The sequence below is a fragment of the Mauremys reevesii genome, linkage group 13 (genome assembly GCF_016161935.1).
Source record: "Mauremys reevesii isolate NIE-2019 linkage group 13, ASM1616193v1, whole genome shotgun sequence".
Taxonomy (NCBI): Eukaryota; Metazoa; Chordata; order Testudines; family Geoemydidae; genus Mauremys; species Mauremys reevesii.
The window spans coordinates 18,552,890-18,574,361 of record NC_052635.1 but is presented as its reverse complement, the minus strand read 5'-3'; the positions used below and the strand labels follow the sequence as shown (position 1 = coordinate 18,574,361).

The 21,472-nt window shown below is 48.3% G+C and overlaps 1 protein-coding gene across 4 annotated transcripts in view; it reads right to left on the bottom strand.

Annotated features, from left to right (window-relative positions):
• Window positions 1-11,865, bottom strand: part of LOC120381110 (rho GTPase-activating protein 39-like) — a 120,035-nt gene extending 108,170 nt beyond the window's left edge. Inside the window, exon 1 of one of the 4 annotated variants that reach the window (XM_039499200.1) lies at window positions 11,482-11,865. In XM_039499200.1, the coding sequence (XP_039355134.1) occupies window positions 11,482-11,762 (281 nt within the window). In that variant the 5' untranslated portion in view covers window positions 11,763-11,865. Of the gene's footprint in view, window positions 1-7,479; window positions 7,648-10,019; window positions 10,093-10,178; window positions 10,268-11,481 lie in introns of those variants that run through there. The other 3 variants (XM_039499202.1, XM_039499203.1, XM_039499201.1) reach the window with 3 other exon arrangements.
• Between the last annotated feature and the right edge of the window lie 9,607 nt (window positions 11,866-21,472).

Genomic DNA, 21,472 nt, shown 5'->3' with positions numbered 1-21,472 from the left:
TGTCTTGAGCTAGGAGAGCTGTGGAGCTGCTAGGAGGATGCCACCATATTCAGTGCTGCATGGCAGCTTGCAGCAGCCGTTTTGCTCTGCAGCATTTTGGGCTTAAGAGAACATGTGCTGTCTCAGACACGTCATCCCAAATGAGCGATGCGGATTGTATGCTATTATCATCAAGGTCCTTGCTGTTGGCTTCCTGTCTCTCTTCTGGCACACTCCTGGGAGCTGTGTACCCAGCATGTGGCAGTTTGTCAGAACACAGTGAGATTAGGGAAACTGGCTGGGAGCAACTTGAGCAAGTGCTCTCTAGCAGCGGGCCAACATAGCCCCCCCACCCCCGACACACACACACACATTGTTCAGTACTACTAAGACCAGGATACGATCAGACTAAAACTACAATTGACTTCTGTTGGTTAATATTTATTCTGATATGGTCTGGAACAGTTCAGTGCAGTTATCCTTACAAGGAATAAGCTCAAGACATTTGGAAGAATAACTACCAAAGAACACATGGACATTACATTGCATACTGTGATGGGGCAAGGCCAGATGGCTACAGTAAAGTAGTGAGGAACAGGTATGTTAGCCCCAGGCTAAACAAATCCCTAGTACCATGGTAACCAAATGGCAATTGCTCCAGGTTAATCAAGACACCTGGGGCCAATTAAGATCTTTCTAGAAGGCAGTGGAGATAGTTACATTGATTGGGACACCTGAAGACAATCAAGGGCTGGCTGGAACTAGTTAAAAGCCTCCCAGTTAGTCAGTGAGATTCATGTGTGAGGAACTGGGAGCAAGAGGCGCAAGGAGCTGAGAGTGAGAGGGTGCTGCTGCTGGAGGACTAAGGAGTACAAGCATTATCAGACACCAGGAGGAAGGTCCTGTGGTGAGGATAAAGAAGGTGTTTGGAGGAGGCCATGGGGAAGTAGCCCAGGGAGTTGTAGCTGTCATGCAGCTGTTACTGGAGGCACTATAGATAGCTGCAATCCACAGGGCCCTGGGCTGGAACCCAGGGTAGAGGGTGGGCCCGGGTTCCCCCCAAACCTCCCAACTCCTGATCAGACACAGGAGGAGTTGACCCAGACTGTGGGTTCCACCAGAGGGGAATATCACTGAGGTGAGCAAATCCGCCAATAAGCGCAGGACCCACCAAGGTAGAGGAGGAACTTTGTCACAATACCTAACAGCAGGTACTGCCTTCTTTTCCCTGTTTCCTGGGGAGAGAGACACTGTTTTCTGAAGTGCAGAAAATTTAACTTTTGCTGCATAGCATACAGATGGGTACTCGGTGCTTTAATCGCTGCTGTATTATCCAATATGTTGCTACTGCTCCACATATGGATCAAAATTGAACAAAGAATGTGTTTTTAAAGAGTCACCGGAAAAAATAAAGTGGGTTGAATTATATAAAACATAAGAATCAATAAATGGCAAAAAAAGATTCCTGGTGATGGCGTTCACAGCTTGAGCTTGGGATGTCTCTGTTCAAAAGGGGAAGAAACCATTTCAACATTAAGGCCACTTTTGAGAAGGGTGAAAATAGGCTTGATGCTGCTCATCTTGACACACAGGAATTAGCATTAATGTCCACTGTGTACAGAATGAGAGTGGCATACAGAAACCTCTCCATGAATCCAGCTCAAACCAGATCCCAATGTTTGCTCTAGTCTTTATTTATATTATAAATAAAAGGTGACTTTGCTACTGTTAAAGCTCATGATGCCTGGAAGGCTTTTCAAAGAAATGAGCAAGTCTGCCTGTTACAACAAAGCGCATATCATTTTGTTCTGTTTGAACAGAGGCAATGAAAACAAAATAAAACTAACAAGTAATAAACATTTGAGAATCTAATGCATTTCTCTGGTGAAAGTCTGCAAGCCTTTCCTCTCAATGGCCTAGTCCAGAAAGAGCACCATGAAGGTAGGAGAGCAGAAAAGGGCATATTAGAACAAGAAGAAGTCAGAGGCAGAAAAAAAGCACTTTTTCTTTGAACCTTTGATTAATTTTCCATCACAACAGCGTTTGAGGTGTCTGATGTTGACAATTTCCCAGAGACCCAGGGCTTGCCACATGCTGCAGTAACAAAAGCCCTAAAGTTATGAGTTATTGCTATTTAACAATTACCCAGTCACCAAGGTCCTTTAAAAAAGATAGCTCAGAGAATAAACATATAAGGTCTAGATTTCTTCAATAGTCTGAAGAAATTCAGAGCTGCTGCACCTCTGGTGCTGCTAAAAAGACTTCTCCCTTTTCCCTGTCTCTGAATGAGCCAATGAATTAAAAATTAAATTAATATCAAACATTGCTATTCTATAAGGGTTTACCTTATGGGCAATATTGTTAGGAAAGAAAGTGGCTGCGTCATATTGAGTTCCTTTAGTTTAAGTGATAAAATGAAGAAGTAAGGCTAATGTTTGCAATCAAACACGCATATGCTATGAAGTTAGTGAATACACCTGTGCTGAAAGTAGCAGTAAATAAAAGGAACTGGAACCAAATAGTGTGTTTATAAGGACACTTGACCACAGAGTGGAATAATCAGAAATGTAACTGTTTGGTTAGTAATGCATAGACACCATTCAGCCATACCAAGGTCCTATCATAGTTGCTAAAACAAGGAGAACGGAAACAGAAGATTTATACGGCTCTTCCGGCCTCCTAGAGAATGGTGGTTCTTGAAGTCACTTTGCATTGTATAATGGACTGTCAAAACAAGTTTAAAGAGCATCAAAGAATATGGAGGGACTTTGTATAAATTATATCACCTTTAAACAGGACAATTCAGCAGCTAGCAGAGTGTTGACGAAGAAATGGCAACTTGAGGAAGCATAACTGCAAAATGGACCCAGGAATGCACTGCAGACGGACGCATGGAAAGCAACTTGAGGAGGTAAGTTGCTGACAGGAGCAAACCCACCGGCATTCAAGGTTTGTCCCAAGATGGTTGTACCAAGAGTGATGGCATGACTTGTCTTAAACAAGTTGCTGTGACAAGATTTGTTGCCTGGAAAATTCCAGTCCTGTTGCAAGAACTTAAAAGCTGATGTCTTGTTCCCTGACTGGATGGTGAGAGAGGACATCTCATTTTGGTTGGACATTTCAAATGTTTGGAAGAAGTATGGATCACCATCTAAACATCCATGTCAGCATCTTTAGTAAGAGGGACTAAGCTGGACCACCAGGAAGAAATAGGCTAAAATGGCCTGTCTCCTTCAGCATGTTGCTTCCTGAAAGCTGAAGACACATGGAAGGGAGAAGTCTGAGGTCTTGGGCCAGCCACCTGGGAGTTCGCCTGGTGACATTGAGCTCCTGTCTCAGATAGGCACCTTAACAGTCTTTCTATTTTCCTGCTATTTGGGTTTCCCGCTACTGCACTACTGCACCAGGAAAAGACTATAGTCGTGTCTACCCTTCACTCCTCCTGTGTTTGCAGTGTCAACTCCTGCCATGAACAGTAACTGAGCTGAAAGCTGACAGCAGAGCAGAGATCTGGTGATAAGTAACATACAGACTTTCTCTTGCGTAAAGACCCAACTCAGTCAACTGCTCACTTCCTAAAATGTAACTTTTCCTAAAGCTGGGGACCTAATTAGTAAGGAACATGCTAGTGTATGCACTTTAAATACTGTCACAGTTAGTGTGTCTTTGCTTTGTAACAGGTTCCATTAAAAAAAAAAAGAGGAATACTTGTGGCACCTTAGACACTAATAAATTTATTTGGGTATAAGCCTTTGTGGGCTAAAACCCACTTCATCGGATGCATGCAGTGGAAAATACAATAGGAATATATATACACACAGAACATGAAAAAATGGGTGTTGCCATGCCAACTCTAACGAGACTAATCAATTAAGGTGGGCTATTATCAGCAGAAGGAAAAATAAACTTTTGTAATGATAATCAGATGGCCCATTTCAAACAGTTGACAAGAAGGTGTGAGTAACAGTAGGGGAAAAATTAGCATGGGGAAATAGTTATTACTTTGTGTAATGACCCATCCACTCCCAGTCTTTATTCAAGCCTAATTTAATGGTGTCTGGTTTGCAAATTCATTCCAGTTCTGCAGTTTCTCGTTGGAGTATGTTTTTGAAGGTTTTTTTGTTGAAGAATTGCGACTTTTAGGTCTCTAACTGAGTGACCAGGGAGGTTGAAGCGTTCTCCGACTGGTTTTTGAATGTTATAATTCTTGACGTCTGATTTGTCTCCATTTATTCTTTTGCCTAGAGACTGTCCGGTTTGGCCAGTGTACATGGCAGAGGGGCATTGCTGGCACATGATGGCATATATCACCTATATCACTGATGTGCAGGTGAATGAGCCTCTGATGATGTGGTTGATGTGATTAGGTCCTCTGATGGTGTCCCTTGAATAGACAGAGTTGGCAACAGGCTTTGTTGCAAGGATAGGTTCTCGGGTTAGTGTTTTTGTTGTGTGGTGTGGTGTGTGGTTGCTGGTGAGTTGCTTCAGGTTGGGGGGCTGTCTGTAAAATCAGACATCAAGAATTATAACGTTCAAAAACCAGTCTGAGAACACTTCAACCTCACTGGTCACTCAATTACAGACCTAAAAGTCGCAATTCTTCAACAAAAAAACCTTCACAAAAAACTCACAAGTACTCCTCGGGTGTTTTTTTTTTTTTTTTTTTTTTTAAATGGAACCTGTTACAAAACAAAGACACACTGTCTTCTTATATCCTATAATAGTAGTTGTTGCTGTTAAGGAGATTTAATAAAACTACATAAAACTAAATTCAACTTGCGAGTCCTTTTCCTAAATTAAGCAATCAAAATTAAAAGGACCCTAAGAAAGGTGGTACATGTAACCAGTTAAGCTTTAACTAAGGTTTGGTGTGACAGGGTGCTAAGCAGAAAACTGCTTAGCCAACCCTCTGTCACTCCAGCTCCAGTTAAGGGAGGTGAATTGGAGCTGGGTAGACCACCTGGCCCTGATTGGGGAAGCTTGAACAGCTGCTGCCTCATCAGGCTGGGGCTGGCCAAGAGCTCCAGGGGATGGAAGCTCCGGGGAACTGGAAAGAGGAAAGCTACAGTAGAGGAAAGGCAGTGAGGGGAAGCAGAGAGAGAGAGAGAGAGTTTTGCCCCCTCTCCCCTGCTGGCGGACTACTTGTACAGTGGAAAGGTGGTGGGAGCACAGCCTTTAAATAAAAGCACCAGGTGGGCATTGCACCTAGAGGTCTGTGTGTGACTTTCTCAGCCCAGCAGGGGCAGGAGCCCGGAGGGCCCTGCAGGGACACTGCTACATTTGGTTTATACCTTACGTTTCTTAAAATGCAGAGCTGTCCCAACTTAAGGTGTGATTTTAAACCGGTTTAGTTAAACTAGTGCCAGAGGCTGTGTGAACAGTCATATTTGGATTTAAACGAAGTTTATTTCCGTTTAATTTAAGACAATTATGAACAAGTTTAAGATAAACCAAAATAAGCCACTCAAACACAAATTAGAGAATCCCCGCAGAGATTTGCACCAGGTTAACTACCTAACTCAGACTAGTTGCATCAGAAAACCCCAGGATATCAAAGCCATGGTTGAATTCACATTTGTGGAATCAGCGCGCTGTTTTGGGACAGGCTGGTAATTTGTGGTTTGTTTCAATCTACTCCAAGTTGAAATCCACTGACAATCTCTGAAAAAGGTTTGCATAACAATTTGCTACAAAAGTGATGAATTAAGCTCTGGGTTAGAATTAGAACCAGCTCTGGGTAATTAAAATCATACTTAAGTATGTGCGATGCAATGACAGCACTGTAGCTAGTCCCTTATTTTCAAGGTCATCCTTGAGACACATGAATCCCATCCTTCCAGCAGTATGTGCTGGGTGCCCCCGCGGTCAAGCCAAAGAGAAATCAGACCCCAGTAGCCAGGCACATTCTGAACCCATCCCCCACTCATTTCCACTACAGAATTCAACAACCCTCCCTGCTCCATCTCTAGTATTAGCAGGACCAGACCAGAGAGGCAGATTGCACCCCTCCCCACACAGCACTATTTCTTAAGAGGGGCATTTGCCACTGAAAAAACACTACCACATATAGGCCAGCTGGGGTCCAGCCACAAATGAGAGACACTAGAGATACATCAGGATCTAGAAAAAAGCCATACGTTCATGCACTGTACTCTGAAACGTGCAGACCCCTGCTGGCCAATCAGCTAACAATAGGAACTGTTTGTTCTTTTCTCTCTGCACCATGTTGCTTTTTTTTCCCCAAAAAATCATTGATCATAACCTTCTCCTGATTACAAAACTTATTCACCCAAACAGACATAGATTTTCCTGTATCTGATGTACTTACAACGGAGGCCAGCATATCTGTTTCAGTTAAACAGACCCATTGTGAGTACAAAAGGCATGTGGACTATCCAAACAGGAACCTGGCTCAAAAATTTGCATTCCTATAATCCACTGTGATCTCAGTACCACTTTCAAACAGCCTGGATCTAAGGCATAGGAAGCAGTGGCCCTACCAAGTCAGTAGACAGAGAGACAAAGTGGGTGAGGTAATATATTTTATCTGTAAACCCGTGGAAGAGCTCTGTGTAAGATCGAACACTTGTCTTTCTCCCTCAACAGAAGCTGGCCCAATAAAAGATATTACCTCATCCACCTTGTCTCTCTACTATCCTGGGACCGACACAGCCACAACACCACTGCATAAGTCAGTAAATAATAAGCAGAACACCACAAACAACCAAAGGTAGTAGATGATGATTCACTGGACTAGCTAGAAAAAAAAGTGCAGGCAACCTTGTGTGCCTTCACACAGGCCTGATGGAATCAGTAGAAAGTCTCAAACTCTTGGCTACTTTATTCATTTTTCCAGTTCATCCAAGGAAATGAATGACCTGCAACTTTACACTGTCTAGGCTCTGAGAGTTAAATGTCCTTGTACGTCTGGGTTTGGACAGGCAAGAGCAACAATCACCTGCTCCTGCAGCCGCTGGCAGATGTCTTGTGGCATCTAGGCCGTTTCGCTCTAGTGTTTTATCTGACTCGGTCACTTTGCGCCAATCTCAAAAGGGATGTGATGTTCCCTGTGGACCATCGGGTGCTCTCTGTTCTTAGGGAGTGAAACTCCATTTTACAGGAAGAGAAGAAAGGGAAAAAAAGTAAGAAAGGCTTAGTCAAATCTCAGACGCTATGAAGAACTCCTCCAGTGAGCCTGCACCAATAATGAAGAAAAGAGCCACATCAACAAAAATGCCAACACAGCTTCCTCCCACCTGAGGAGACTGTGCGAAGCCAGTTGACCCATAGCCCTCATTTGAATGTCAAATCATTACAGCATACTGACTTCTCAAAAGAAGCAATTCTGTTGAACCAATGCAAAAGCAATTAGCATCAAAGAGCTTAGTGGCCTGGCCCTACAGAATGACAGTATTTCTGCCAACCTCTGCATCACCCCCCAAGTACCTCATGCAAACACACAGCGATCAGGAAGTATTCTGTCTGAATGGGGTTACTCACAGGATGTGTGACATCGCTCCATGTTTGGAGAACAGTGCATTCTGAGAAAACTGGGTCTCCTGGGCATCCACCTTAATTGTAAACAGCAGATCCTCAATACTTATCCCTCTGACAAAGGAGAGCCAAGCTAGGGGTGAAATTAAAACTCTCCCAGCACAAAGAACACAGATAATCGTTCCTGCACATAGAATCATAGAATATCAAGGTTGGAAGGGACCTCAGGAGATCATCTAGTCCAACCCCCTGCTCAAAGCAGGACCAATCCCCAGACAGATTTTTACCCCAGTTCCCTAAATGGCCCCCTCAAGGACTGAACTCACAACCCTGGGTTTAGTAGGCCAATACTCAAACCACTCAGCTACCCCTCCCCTATGCATTAGTAGCTCCATTTTTAATGGATTGTAAGAAAGCAAGACAGCAATAACCACGTACAAAGTACACTATGACACTCAAACCAGCACAAACACCCGCCCCAAAGCCTGTGAATCAGGAAGAGTAGGCTCAAAGGCATACAGATGATCACTGATTAACTGCTCATCAATGCCGAGAAAAACATGTAAAAGCCCCTTGGCAAAGGCAAGAGCACTGCTTGGCCTTGACACTTCCATGTGGCATGTGCCAACAACTTTTGTTAAGCAGAAAGTTTTACCTTGAGCAGGCTGTGAAGCCAAAGACCAGTCTGACAGTAACAAAACCACATGAGACTCGGCAAAAACAAAAGGTTTCTCAAAAAGTTGGGCAGACGAGCCCCATCTGAATGTAAACATCTTGGCCCAGAGTTAGCCCTGGACATTAACAGGCTTACATCAGGGGTAAACCTGCTGCCCAAAGAACAAGCCCTCTGGGAGTGGGGACCCAGAGGACAGTCTCAGCTCATAAACCCTCAGGTTATGTTGTTATCCTTCCTGTATGAGTGAGGGGCAGCAGAACATGCCTAGTCCGTCCTGATGGAGGGACGTGGGTGAGTGTATCTATTGGGTTTCTGGGAAACTGGGTGGGCAGAAGCCCGCCCAATGCTAAAGGATCCCCCCCCAGCCTAAGGGGAGGATCTACAGGACCTCAGAGGTTATGGGGTCAGGAATTGAGTGAGATTCGGTCCCTTCCCCTAGGACTCAACGCAAGCCAAATGCCATCCGGATCCTGGCCCCTTTGTCACTCATCACAGACTGGGAGCAAAATGTAAAACTTCATCTTTGTAAATCTTCATATTCCACCCCTGAAGGTGACCTGCAGCAGTTCTGAAGCAGGTATTGCCCCATTCATCCCCGGTGGGTGTTAATGCAGAGACTCCATTTAAACATTAACACATTCAGCTATTTCACTGTTAATCATAAACAGAAACATCCAGCTCATGTGCTCACCCAGCATGCCAAGGTATCAGAGATATCAGGGAGGAAAGAAATCAAGATCACGGTGGCCTATTTGCGCCAGGTGTGCTACAAACACACAGCAAAACGTAAACCCTTCGGGACAGGGTCTCTCTAGGAAGCCACAGTGGGATAAGGGCAGTGTTGTTATCCCCACTTTACAGAGGGTAACTGAGGCACAGGCAGATGAAGTGACATACTGAACCCAGATCTCCCAAGTCCTAGCAGACCAGGGCCTTAGGCACAACATCAACCATCTCCCCTCTACCTCCTCTCTCTCGCCCGGGCCCCTACAGGCTAAAGCAGGAAGGTTCCCTAAAGTCTGCTCAGCACTGATGTATCTCCTCTTAAACAGCCCAACAGGGCTGCTGCCCCCAGGGGAGCCCTTTCCCCACTCCCCAGGCCCCAGCCATTGTAGGGAGCACATGCCCTGGCCTGACACAGCTCAGACTCAGGAAGTTTTCCAGGGCTTTTGCCAGTCCGCATGTCCCTTTGGATTCCTGCCCACTGCTCCCAGTGCAATGGGGGTGGGGGGTCATGCGGGGGTGGCTCCTAGCACTGCCAGTGGGGAAGCCGGGCTGCAGCCAGGGGGAGGGGTTCCCCCCCTTACCAATGGGGAGCAGGCTGCAGCCGGGGGGAGGGGATCCCACCCTTACCAATGGGGGGGGGGCCGGCTGCAGTTGGTGGGAGGGGTTTCACCCCTTACCAATGGGGGGGCAGGCTGCAGTCAGGGGGGAAGGGGATCCCACCCCTACCAATGGGGCAGCACGCAGGCTGCAGTCGGGGGGGGAGGGGATCCCACCCCTACCAATGGGGGGCAGGCTGCAGTCAGGGGATCCCATCCTTACCAATGGGGGGGGCAGGCTGCAGGCGGGGGGAGGGGATCCCACCCTTACCCATGGGGGGGCCGGCTGCAGTTGGTGGGAGGGGTTTCACCCCTTACCAATGGGGGGGCAGGCTGCAGTCATGGGGGAAAGGGATCCCACCCCTACCAATGGGGCAGCACGCAGACTGCAGTCGGGGGGGAGGGGATCCCACCCCTACCAAGGGGGGACAGGTTGCAGTCAGGGGATCCCATCCTTACCAATGGGGGGGCGGGCTGCAGGCGGGGGGGAGGGGATCCCACCCTTACCAATGGGGGCGGGCTGCAGCTGGGGAGGGGTTCCCCCTTACCAATGGGGGGCGGGCTGCAGGCGGGGGCGCTCCCAGCGCCGCTACCGGGGTCGGGGCGGGGGTTGTTCGCTGGGACCCGCCGGACCCAGCTCAACAGGTGCGGGAGGCCCGGCCCGGCCCGGCCCAGTCCCGGACTCGCTGCCCGCCCGCCGCACTCACCTCTCCGCCATGTCCCGCTCCTCTGCCCTGCGGCCGCCGGCTGCTGCAGGATGTGAAACCCGATCCCGCCCCGCCCGTCCCGCTGCCGGGGCAGGCCAGCCGGGGGCGGGGAGCGATGGGGCGGGGGCCTGGGGGGAGAGGGGGATAGGGGCAGAGGAGGGGCTGGGGTGATGGGGGCAGGGTGATGGGGGCAGAGGGGGTAGGGGATGGGGCAGGAAATGATGGGGCAGAGGGGGTAAGGAGTGATTGGGGTGGGGTGATGGGGCAGAGGGGTGTAGGGGCAGGGAGTGATAGGGCTGGGGTGATGGGGCAGAGAGGGGTAGGGCCAGGGAGTGATGGGGCAGAGGCAATGGGGCTGGGATGATGGGGGCAGAGGGGGTAGGGAATGATGACAGAGGAGGGTGGGGTGATGGGGTAGGGGTTAGGAGTGATGGGGTGGGGTGATGGTGCAGAGGGGATAGGGAATGATGGGGCAGAGGCAATGGGGTGGGATGATGGGGCAGAGGAGGGTGGGGTGATGGGGTAGGAGGATAAGGAGTGATGGGGTGGGGTGATGGGGCAGAGTGGGGTAGGGCCAGGAGTGATGGGGCAGAGGCAATGGGGCTTGGATGATGGGGGCAGAGGGGTAGGGAATGACGACAGAGGAGGGTGGGGTGATGGGGTAGGGGTTAGGAGTGATGGGGTGGGGTGATGGTGCAGAGGGGATAGGGAATGATGGGGCAGAGGCAATGGGGTGGGATGATGGGGGCAGAGGAGGGTGGGGTGATGGGGTAGGGGGGTTAGGAGTGATGGGGTGGGGTGATGGTGCAGAGGGGGATAGGGAATGATGTGGCAGAGGCAATGGGGGTGGGATGATGGGGGCAGAGGAGGGTGGGGTGATGGGGTAGGAGGATAAGGAGTGATGGGGTGGGGTGATGGGGCAGAGTGGGGTAGGGAATGATGGGGTGGGGATGGGAGAAGGGAGTGATGGGGGCAAAGGGGGTAGGGAGTGATGAGGTGGGATGATGGGGCAGAGGGAGGTAGGGAATGATGGGGCAGAGGCAATGGTGTAGGGTAATGGGGGAAAGGGAGTGATGGGGTAGGGGATGGGGACAGGGAGTGATGAGGGTAGGGGATGATGGGGGCTGGGAATGATAGCAGTTGGGGCAAGGGCTGACATGGAATAGCACATGGAATAGCTGGCTCTCTGAGACAGCAGGGCATCTCCCTGTGTCCATGCAGCAGGAAAGTCAGGGCAGTGGCTGCAGCCCATCTACCTTACTGGGATGAGTGACCTGGGGCTGTGCTGGCTTTGGAGCTGTACCTTATTTGTATGGGTTCAAAAAGTCCCCAGCACAAACTGGGCTCCTTGGGTTGAAGGAGCCTCTCTGGGGCAAAGAGTCTGGCTCCCTTTGGGGACTGAGCTGCTGCTGGCCAGGTCAGTCTGAATGCGATGCAAGTGCAGCCTCTGGTGGCAGCTCTTCCCAGCTGAGCTTGCAGGGCTGCTCCCCTGCATTCTGCTGGAGCCCAAATAAACCTGCCCTTCTCTTGCATTGTCCACTGGTCTGGCTTCAGCCTGGCAACTCTCAGCTGGCAGGTGGGCATTATCCTCCTTTACAGATAGGAACAGATACAGAGGGGGTTGGGACTTGCCACAGTTACACAGCAGCACTGCCAACTCTTGTGACTTCACCACCAGGTTTATGCTGTTGGGTTTCTTTCCTGAGGCCCAGCCCTGTGATTATGAGGCTCTCAGGTGTTTTTGGTTAAAGCATATTTCTAACTTCCCTGCACTTCAGTGATGGGATAGTTTGTAGTAACCTAGCTGTGTTTTCAGTGGCCCTGTTGTCTCCATCTGCTTCCTCCATAGCCCTTTGTTATCCCAAGTTAGTCTAGTTAAATTTGAAAAGGGAAATTGAAAAGGAATGCCTAACTTCCTCCCATTTCCAAAAACCTGTAACCTCTCCTCCATGCACATTCCAATCCAGCAGCCAGGGGGAATTTACCAAGGCAAAATCTAATTACCTCCACTGAAATTTGTGCAGATCAGCTGGAGTTAGCACCTTTGCTCTTGCAGACAGTGCAGTGGGAATTGTTAATTACCACAAATGGTCAAGGCCCCCTTTTAAAAATACAATTTTATTTGTGAAATAGTACTCAAAGCTCATACTTTGTTCCAGACACTGTAAAAGCAATAAAAGACATCCCTGTCCCACAGAATTTATGATCTAAAAATGGAGAAGATCCAACAAGCATGGGCGGCAGGTTATATATTTGTGTGGGGCCCGGGCCCCAGCAATATTCAGGGCTGGGTGCCCTGCTCCAGCAATAGTTGGAGCTGGGTCTCTTCCTGCTCCCCGGTCCTGCCTGGATCGGTCCCGGCCACCGCAGGTCTCCCCCTGCCGCCGCGACCCTGCCTGGAGCAGGTCCCAGCCCCCGCCTGCCACCCCCCCTCCGCGTGTTCCCCCCCCTCCGCCGCGTTGTGTTGCGTCCCTGCCTGACAGAACGCAGCGCGCCTCTCCCCTGCCTGTTGCCCGGAGGGCTCCCAGCAGGTTTGCTGTCTGCTGTCACAGGGTCCTAGTGCCTGCCCTCCGCCAGTACTGGCAAGGCAGGCTGCCCTTACCCTGAGCCTCTCCAACCCCAAACCCTCAGCCCCAGCCAGAGCCCTCATTCCCCCCGCACCCTAATCCTCAGCCCCAGCCCTGAGCACCCCCACATCATGAACCCCTCATCCCCCTGCACCCTAATCCTCAGCCCCAGCCAGAGCCCTCATCCCCCCACACCCTAATCCTCTGCCCCAGCCCTGAGCGCCCCCACATCATGAACCCCTCATCCACAGCCCTCACCCACAGCCCAACCCTCTTCCCTAGCCCTGAGCCCCCTCCTGCATCATGTACCCCTCATCCTCAGCCCCACAGTCCTCACCCTGCACTCCCTCCTATCCCCAAACTCCCTCCCCCTTCCCACACACCCCTTCCCAACCCCAAACTCCATCCCAAAGCCTGCACCCTTCACCTCCTCCTGCACACCCACCCCCTGCCCCAGCCCAGAGCCTGCACCCAGCACCCTTCCTGCACCCTAATCCCCAGCCCAGGATCTGCACCCCAGACCTCCTCCGCCGAGCCCCCTCCCAGAGCCTTAGGCAGGTGGGGGCGGAGTTGGGGGGGCGGAGGTGGGGGCGGGTTCTGGGCCCCACCAAAATTTTTACAAACTTGCCACCCATGCCAACAAGGGGATGCAGAACACAACAGAAGAAGGGAAAGACAGGGAAAACAATAGGAACACAAGGTTGTATACTTTTTACCTCCAGGTCTGTAGTTTCTCAAACAGCACACCACCTCCCCTAAAGTTGTTCTGGGGCATTGGTTAATCATTGGTTTAGCTGATGTGACTCATCCTTCTGAATCTCTGACTACTTCCTGGAATACCTGGGTTTTCCCAAGGCAAGTCAGCATCCAAGGGCTTACCTCATCCAACTATGCTTAGTTTATGAGCTCTGACAGGCACTCAGTGCATTTCCTGCAGAACTGTCTTAACAGGAGACATTTGAGAGATTTCAGCATTGCTGATGCGTGATTATGGCACCTAACCTAGCTAGTGAGACCACATTCACTGATAAAATTCACAAGATTTCAACCAAGTTCTCTGGTTCTATAACTAGCATAAAACAAGATCTGGCTAAGAGATAAGCTGGCTGATAATTTACCTTCTGGAAAAACAAGGTTCCTGTAATTATGTCTCTGGATGACCTCATTCTGGTTTTGGTTTAACAAAATAAATATGTTCTAATATGACAGATTTCACCTTTTCCATGATAGAGCAAGAACTACCTGACAATACAGCTGAGACCAGCATTGTCCAGAAATGGAGTTACTGCTTCTGTGTTGCATCCAAATTTGAGATCCTGCCGAGCCTGAGCATAAAGTATTAGATTTTTAATTGATAAATATTAGTAAACGTAAATTTCATCGTACACACACAAACCAACAAAAATACTTGCCTTGATAACTGAAATTTACAGATAGGCAATGTAAGTAAAATGCTGCTTGAGAACGTAGAGTTTCATTTAAGGATATTTTGACATGGTGTTAACAAATTATGTTTGAACAGTTATAAAACTTTAACTTTTTGAATCTCAACATCTATGGTCACTAAATAATTGTCTGAATCTCCCACAACTAATTTCCTGCAACTGTGAAAATTTAAATTGATGAAAATTTAAAATGTAAAACAAATACTGTTGCACAACTGAAAGTTTAAATCAATAAAAATAGAAAATATGCTTAAAATAATCATCTGTCAAAATTATAAAAAATAAAAATCAAATTCTGCTAAGCCTCTTTATACTTTGTTGATTGTGAGGCTATTACAAGGGTATTTGATTTGTACTTTGACATAAGTGATTTGCATGCAAAATTCAAAGAGAATTATCTTGCCAACATGCTCTGTACAGCAAGCTGAGTGAGGGTAGATCCTCAAGAAACTTTGTAAACTAGAATGAAGAAGGAGACCGAGAATACTTCTATCTTCTCCTTTCTGCCCCAGAAAGTCCTGTTTGTCCCTATTAGTTATTTTTATGTGGGTCACAGGTAGATGGTGACTTTGTTTCCCTTTCTTGTTGTTTGTTAGCAGGTCCTTTATTAATTGCAAACAACAGTAGCTGCTATTTTGCACTGATAGTGAGGGAACAGGAGTTAGCACTTTTGCTGTTGCAGACTGTGCAGTGGGAATTGTTGAGAGAGAGACTAAGCCACTAATGGAGAGGATTACATCCCCACCAACAGCAGCCACCACAATGAGTCGGTGTGCTAGAAGGCATTGTTTGGATCTCATCTTATATATTCCCTCACGTGTTAAAACTTTATTTAAAAAATTACTTTGTATAGAAAAATATAATGCACCCGAATGCGGAACAAAGAAGAGAAAATGGCTAAGACCCCCCAAAAGACCGGTGTTTCTGCTGCCTCAGATGTAGTCTGTTCTGTTTCCTGGACCATTTCCTGCCCTGGTAAATCACTTATTAGAGCTGGGGCAGCCTTTTTATACAATACGTGCAATCTGTGTATCCTCCTCTCCTGTTCTCCCCCCTGCACACTGAATTGTAAACCTGCAGCTCCCAAGGACTGTGTTAAGGATTTTAACAGCTCTGCTTCTGTCCATCTCTTTAAAAACAAAACAGCTCCTCAGAAATGGAGGCAGGAATGAGGGATTGTTCCTTTGGGTCAGACGGGAATCCTAGTGGTCGTGTGCGCTCTTGAGGGAAAGGTGGGTTTGTCTAGATCTTGCTGCTGAGCCCAGAGAAGGTCTGCCCCTGCAACATCATTCCAAACTAGACTGTAAAGTCCCACATGGGATTGTAGTGAGGCGGCCTGGCTCCCAGCTGCACCTGAGCGGGACGAGCCAAAACAGCCGCCTCAGTGGGCGGAGCCACTGCCACCTGTCCCCGCCCCCCCAGAAGTCAAGGGGCGGGACAGGAAGTATAAAGGCCCGGGCCCAGCGCTCAGTTAAGGCCCGGCTGCTGGAGAGGACAGACACTGGTGCCCGAGCTCCTGTTGAACCGAGCCTTCCCAGAGCCCGGTACCCTGAGGAGGACTGGCTGAGCCTGCCCGGTACCCGGAGGAGGAGTTGAGTCCTCCCGTGCACCCGTGTCCTGAGGAGCTGATGCTGGTGGACCCCCCTGCTAAAGCCACGCCGATACAGGTACCAACGGAGGGGGAGATTGGAAGTGGCCCGGGGATAGCCAACCCCAGTCTGGCTGTAGCCGACACTGAGCTTATGTCAGTGTGTTGTGGCCAGGATCCCCACTGACTGCAGCGGATCCACACCGCTGCTAGGGCCCCGGGCCGGGACGCAGTGGAGTGGAGTGGGTGGGCCTGTGTCCCCCCTGCCATCCCCTACTCACGGGTGGCAGTCTCCCCCTCACCCCCAATGCTCAGGCTTAGAAGCCTGGACTTACCTGTGGGCCCTGTGCCTGTGTTGCGGCCCCGCCCTGAGTTTGGGTGTGGGCTTTACAGACTTGAACTGTTCATTTGCTCAGCCCCTGCCTAAGGGTCTGAGCCCCTGAACGGCTCTGTTTGCTCAGCCCCGGTCGGAGGGTCTGAGCCCAGGACTACTGCCTGTTGCCCCGCCCTGATCTAGATGTGGACATCAAGACTGAACTGCTACTCAGCCTCCTGTAGTGAGGCGGCCTGGTTCCCAGATGCCCTGAAGGCGAAGAGCGACCCCTCACCTGACAAGGGGACCTGTACACGGACCCTTACAGGGATACACAGCTCATTAGTATGACTACCTCATGTCCATCAGCTCCTGTTATCTAGAGGGTCACTATAGCTCACCCCTCTGGATAACCAACATCCAGACAAGTCATAGAACTAAAGAAGGAGCTCAGTTGGCCAACTGTGCTACCAGCCACCAACCTGAATTCTGCCACCTGCCATGATGCTGAGAAAGTGTTCCGAGCCCTCAGTATGGGACAGCTTGGCTGCACATGCAGTTGTTCCTGATTAACTGTTCCTACTTAATGCCATGGGTGGACATTATTATTCTGGAACATTGGAGAGTTAAGTAGGAACAGTTAATTGGGAACAAGTCCATGTGTAGACAAGTCCTGTAAGAATAGAGCTGTCCTGACTTCAGATCAGCAGGACTAGACCTGGCACTGACACTAGATGGATTTTGTCACTACCCAAATGATTTTTTCGCTTGTGTCTGACAACACAACCAGCCTCTGAAATCCTGGGTAAGAAGCCTGCATATTCAGAATGATAATCATTATGCTTTCTGGCTCAACCAGCTGTCAGGGGACTATGGGGTGTGCTGCCGAGCAAGGGATATTTTGGTACTGCTGAAGTATCCTTTAAGTAACTTAATCTGAAGAGCATCACATGAAATCCCACTGCACCCTACATAACAAATAGAGACAGTGAGATCACGGCAGCTCTGCTGGCTGGCTGGGCAGCCCTGTGGTGCTTGCCAAGTGTAAAACTAAGCTACTGGGGCCAGAGTCATCCTCAGTGTAAAACACCTTTATCGTTTGATTTCATTTTCTCTTTTCACCTAGTTTGAGGGGAGGATTCAGGTTTATAGGCATTGTAGGAGAAAGGTGGAGTGTGGTGGAGCAGGCCACGGGGGGGGGGGCCCAGACCTGCTGGATCAGTGACAGAACCATCCATTGTCCAAAAGAATCTGGCAGATTTTTGTATGTATCTTTTCAGACAGGATAGAAAGTGCTGAGCCACCAAAGAGAGCAGCACCAGCAGAGATTCCATATGTGATCAGTGGGCAAGACACCTGTCTGTTACCTGCCGCAACATGGAAGAGATTTTCAACTGACTCTTTACCCATTTCCTGAGGGACACTGTTTTCTGGGATGTCCCCTGTGACACTGGCAGACCAGATGCCAGCTCATTCCAGATCCCCAGGCCAATTCACTTGTGTATTAGTATAGATCAAAGTGATTGTTTGGTGTTTAAACTTCATGAACACTAGTGGACTGCTACTTCATTGTGTTCGCTTATCCATATCCCATTATAATGTAATAGCAAACATTTGCACTGTATATCCCCCGTAACTAAATAACCCATCAAACGAGAAAGAAGCCTTGTGGAATGCAAATGAAGAACTTTAACAGAAAAGAGCTAATTTCAAGGTAAGTGGTCATTGTGTGTGATGAGTGGAGGTCAAAGACTCAGAATGCATTCCTCACTCTCCACCATCAAAGTGGGATAGCTCAGTGGTTTAAAGGAAAAGCCCACATGGGTAGTGACACTGTCAGCTTGTTTTCTGAGAGAAGAAGTTGTAAGTAGGGAAAGAGCTTTCATCTCTAGACTGTTTGACTCTTGCAGGAAAGTGCACCAGATGCAATGCAGAGATCCTCAGAGACAATCTGGGTACCCTGAAAAGACTTTTGGGAAACTGGCAGTTTATTACATCACTACCACCATTTGGCATTACAAACTGATTGATCTGTTATTTACCAACTTTAACCTCTCAATAACTCTCATTCTTTTTTCTTAGCTAATAAAACTTTGGTTAGTTTAGTGTAGAATTGGCTGCCAGTGTTTTTGGTGTAAGATGTAGAGTACCAGTTGACCTGGGGAAAGTGACCAATCTCTTGGGACTGGAAGCATAAGTGACACGAGAGTTTTTTGTTTGGGGAGGCTACTTCCAGGAGTGCCAGAAGCCCCCTAGAAGTGGGGGGTGGAGGGACACCAGTGGAGCTCCAGCATTCCTGCTCCCAGGGTGCAAAAGTAGTGGGGCCGTGCACCTCCAAAGGGAGGTGACCCACATCTGGCATTTGCCCCCTGGATGGCCAGCCTTTTTTATTTTGGAAAGGCTGAGCCCCCTCGAGCCTCTTGTATGTGCAGCCCATGACTGGAAGCAACCTTAAATATTAGGGCTATCAAGCAATTAAAAAAATTAATCGCCATTAATTGCACTGTTAAATAATAGAATACCATTTATTTAAATATTTTTGGATGTTTTCTACATTTTCAAATATATGGATTTCAATTACAACACAGAATACCAAGTGTACAGTGCTCACTTTATATTTATTTTGGATTACAAGTATTTGTACTTGTATTTATCATGAAAACTGAACTTACAAATGTAGAATTATGTACAAAAAAACTGCCTTAAAAATAAAAACAATGTAAAATTTTAGAGCCTATAAGTCCACTCAGTCCTACTTCTTGTTCAGCCAATTGCTCAGACAAACAAGTTTGTTTACATTTGCAGGAGATAATGCTGCCCACTTCTTATTTACAATGTTACCTGAAAGTGAGAACAGGCGTTCTCATGGCACTTTTGTAGCCCGCGTTGCAAGATATGAATCTTTAGCAAATCTGGCATGTAAATATGTCCCTTCATGCTTCAACCACCATTCCAGGGGACATGCATCCATACTGATGGTGGGTTCTGCTCGATAACAATCCAAAGCTGTACGGACCAACGCATGTTCATTTTCATTATCTTAGGGTATGTCTACACTACGAAATTAGGTTGATTTTATGTCGATTTTTTTAAAAAATCGATTTGATTCAGCTGATTGTGTGTTCCCACTTAAGACCATTAAGCTGGCAGAGTGTGTCCAGAGTACTGACGCTAGCATCAACTTTCGGAGCGTTGCACTGTGGGTAGCTATCCCACAGTTCCCTTAGTCTCCGCCACCTATTGGAATTCTGGGTTGAGCTCCCAATGCCCGATGGGGCAAAAACATTGTTGCGGGTGGTTCTTGGTAGATGTCATCAGGCTCCTCCAGTGAAAGCAACAGCAAAAAATCATTTATCGTCTTTTTTCCTGGGTTACTCATGCAGATGACATACCATGGCAAGCATAGAGCCCGCTCAGCTCACTGTCACCGTACATCTCCTGGGTGCTGCTGGCAGATATGGTACTGCAGTGCTACACAGCAGCAGCTCCTTGCCTTTGCAAGTTAGCAAAGATGGTTAGCAGCCGTATTGTACCATCTGCTGCTGTCTCCTGGTTCCTCCTGGGCAGCCTCAGTGAGGTCAGTTGGGGGCGCCTGAGCAGACATGGGTGCTCCTGGCCGGCCGTGGTGAGGTCGGTTCGAGGCACCTGAACATAAATGGGAGTGACTCCAGGTCATTCCCTTCTTGAAGTTTCATCTAATGGAGATTCAGTCCTGCCTGGAATATCAGGCAAGCCTACTAAAGAACCAGAGAGGCAAATGACTGCTCTGGGTCAGAGCCCCAAACATCCCGCTTCTATGATGAGCTGCAGGCCATTCTAGGGGGTGCCCCTACAACTACCCCTCCCCTGTGCTTCCCTCCTCCCTCACCCCTCCTGGGCTACCTTGGCAGTTATCCCCCCATTTGTGTGATGAATTAATAAAGAATGCATGAATTTGAAACAATTACTTTATTGCCTCTGCAAGCAGAGATCAAGGGGGGGAGGGCAGTTGGCTTACAGGGAAGTAGAGTGAAGGGTTTTCATCAAGGAGAAACAAACAGAACTTTCACACCATAGTCATGAAACTTGTTTTCAAAGCTTTTCTGATGCACAGCACAACCTGTTGCCCTCTTCTAAGTGCCCTGGTGTCTGGCTGCGCTTAATCATTTAGTCCATTTATCAGAACAGAGTTCTGATAGCACAGATTTGTCTCCCCATACAGCGATCAGATCCAGTACCTCCTGTTCAGTCCATGCTAGAGCTCTTTTGCGATTCTGGGACTCCATGGTCACCTGTGCTGATCAGCTCACCATGGTGGCCAAACAGGAAATGAAATTCAAAAGTTCGCAGGGCTTTTCCTGTCTACCTGGCCAATGCATCTGAGTTGAGAGTGCTGTCCAGAGCAGTCACAATGGAGCACTCTGGGATAGCTCCCAGAGGCCAATACCGTCAAATTGCATCTGTACTACCCCAAATTGCATCTGCACTTCCCCAAATTCGACTCAGCAGGGTTGATTTCAGCGCTAATCCCCTTGTCAGGGAGGAGTACATACATTGATTTTAAGAGCCCTTTAAGTTCATAGACTGTCAGGGTTGGAAGGGATCTCAGGAGGTCATCTAGTCCAACCCCCTTGCTCAAGGCAGGACTGATCCCCAACTAAATCCCCAAATGGCCCCCTCAAGGATTGAATTCACAACCCTGGGTTTAGCAGGCCAATGCTCAAACCACTGAGCTATCCCTCCCTGTTGAAAAAAATGGCTTTGTCGTGTGGATGGGTGCAGGGTTAAATCGATCTAATCCTGCTAAATTCGACCTAAACTCATAGTGTAGACCAGGGCTCAGTCAGATGCCACCAGCAGAAGGTTGGTTTTCTTTTTTGGTGGTTTGGGTTCTGTAGTTTCCGGATCAGAGTGTGGCAAGATAGACCAGAGAGTCTGAGGGGAAATGTCTGTGACTCCATGGTAAGACTGTTATAGTGATATAGGAGTTCACATTTGTTACTGGCTTGATAAAATCTAATTTTAGAAGATACCCCCAGTTTCAGTCTGCCATGTTTTCTGACAGTCTGCCCTGAGGGAGGCACTCATAGTTGTGAGCCACTCCAGACAGCATGACATCACACTTGACTGGTGACCTTATCTCACCGCAGGATAGTGAGACTCTACTAATGCAGCAGGGCAAGGCACAAGAGGCATTATGATTAAAGTCTAAAAGTTACATTTAAAAATAATTGTGTAAAACTAAATGCTAGTGTAAGCAGAGTCAGGATGAGATCTACCCTGACATCTGGTGGTACATTATGAGGAGTGGGCAAAGGAATTTTAGGAATGTGCATTTGCATTGGAAAACCCACTCCACTTAGCATAACACACAGCAGCATGGGATGGTTATTTTCACACTG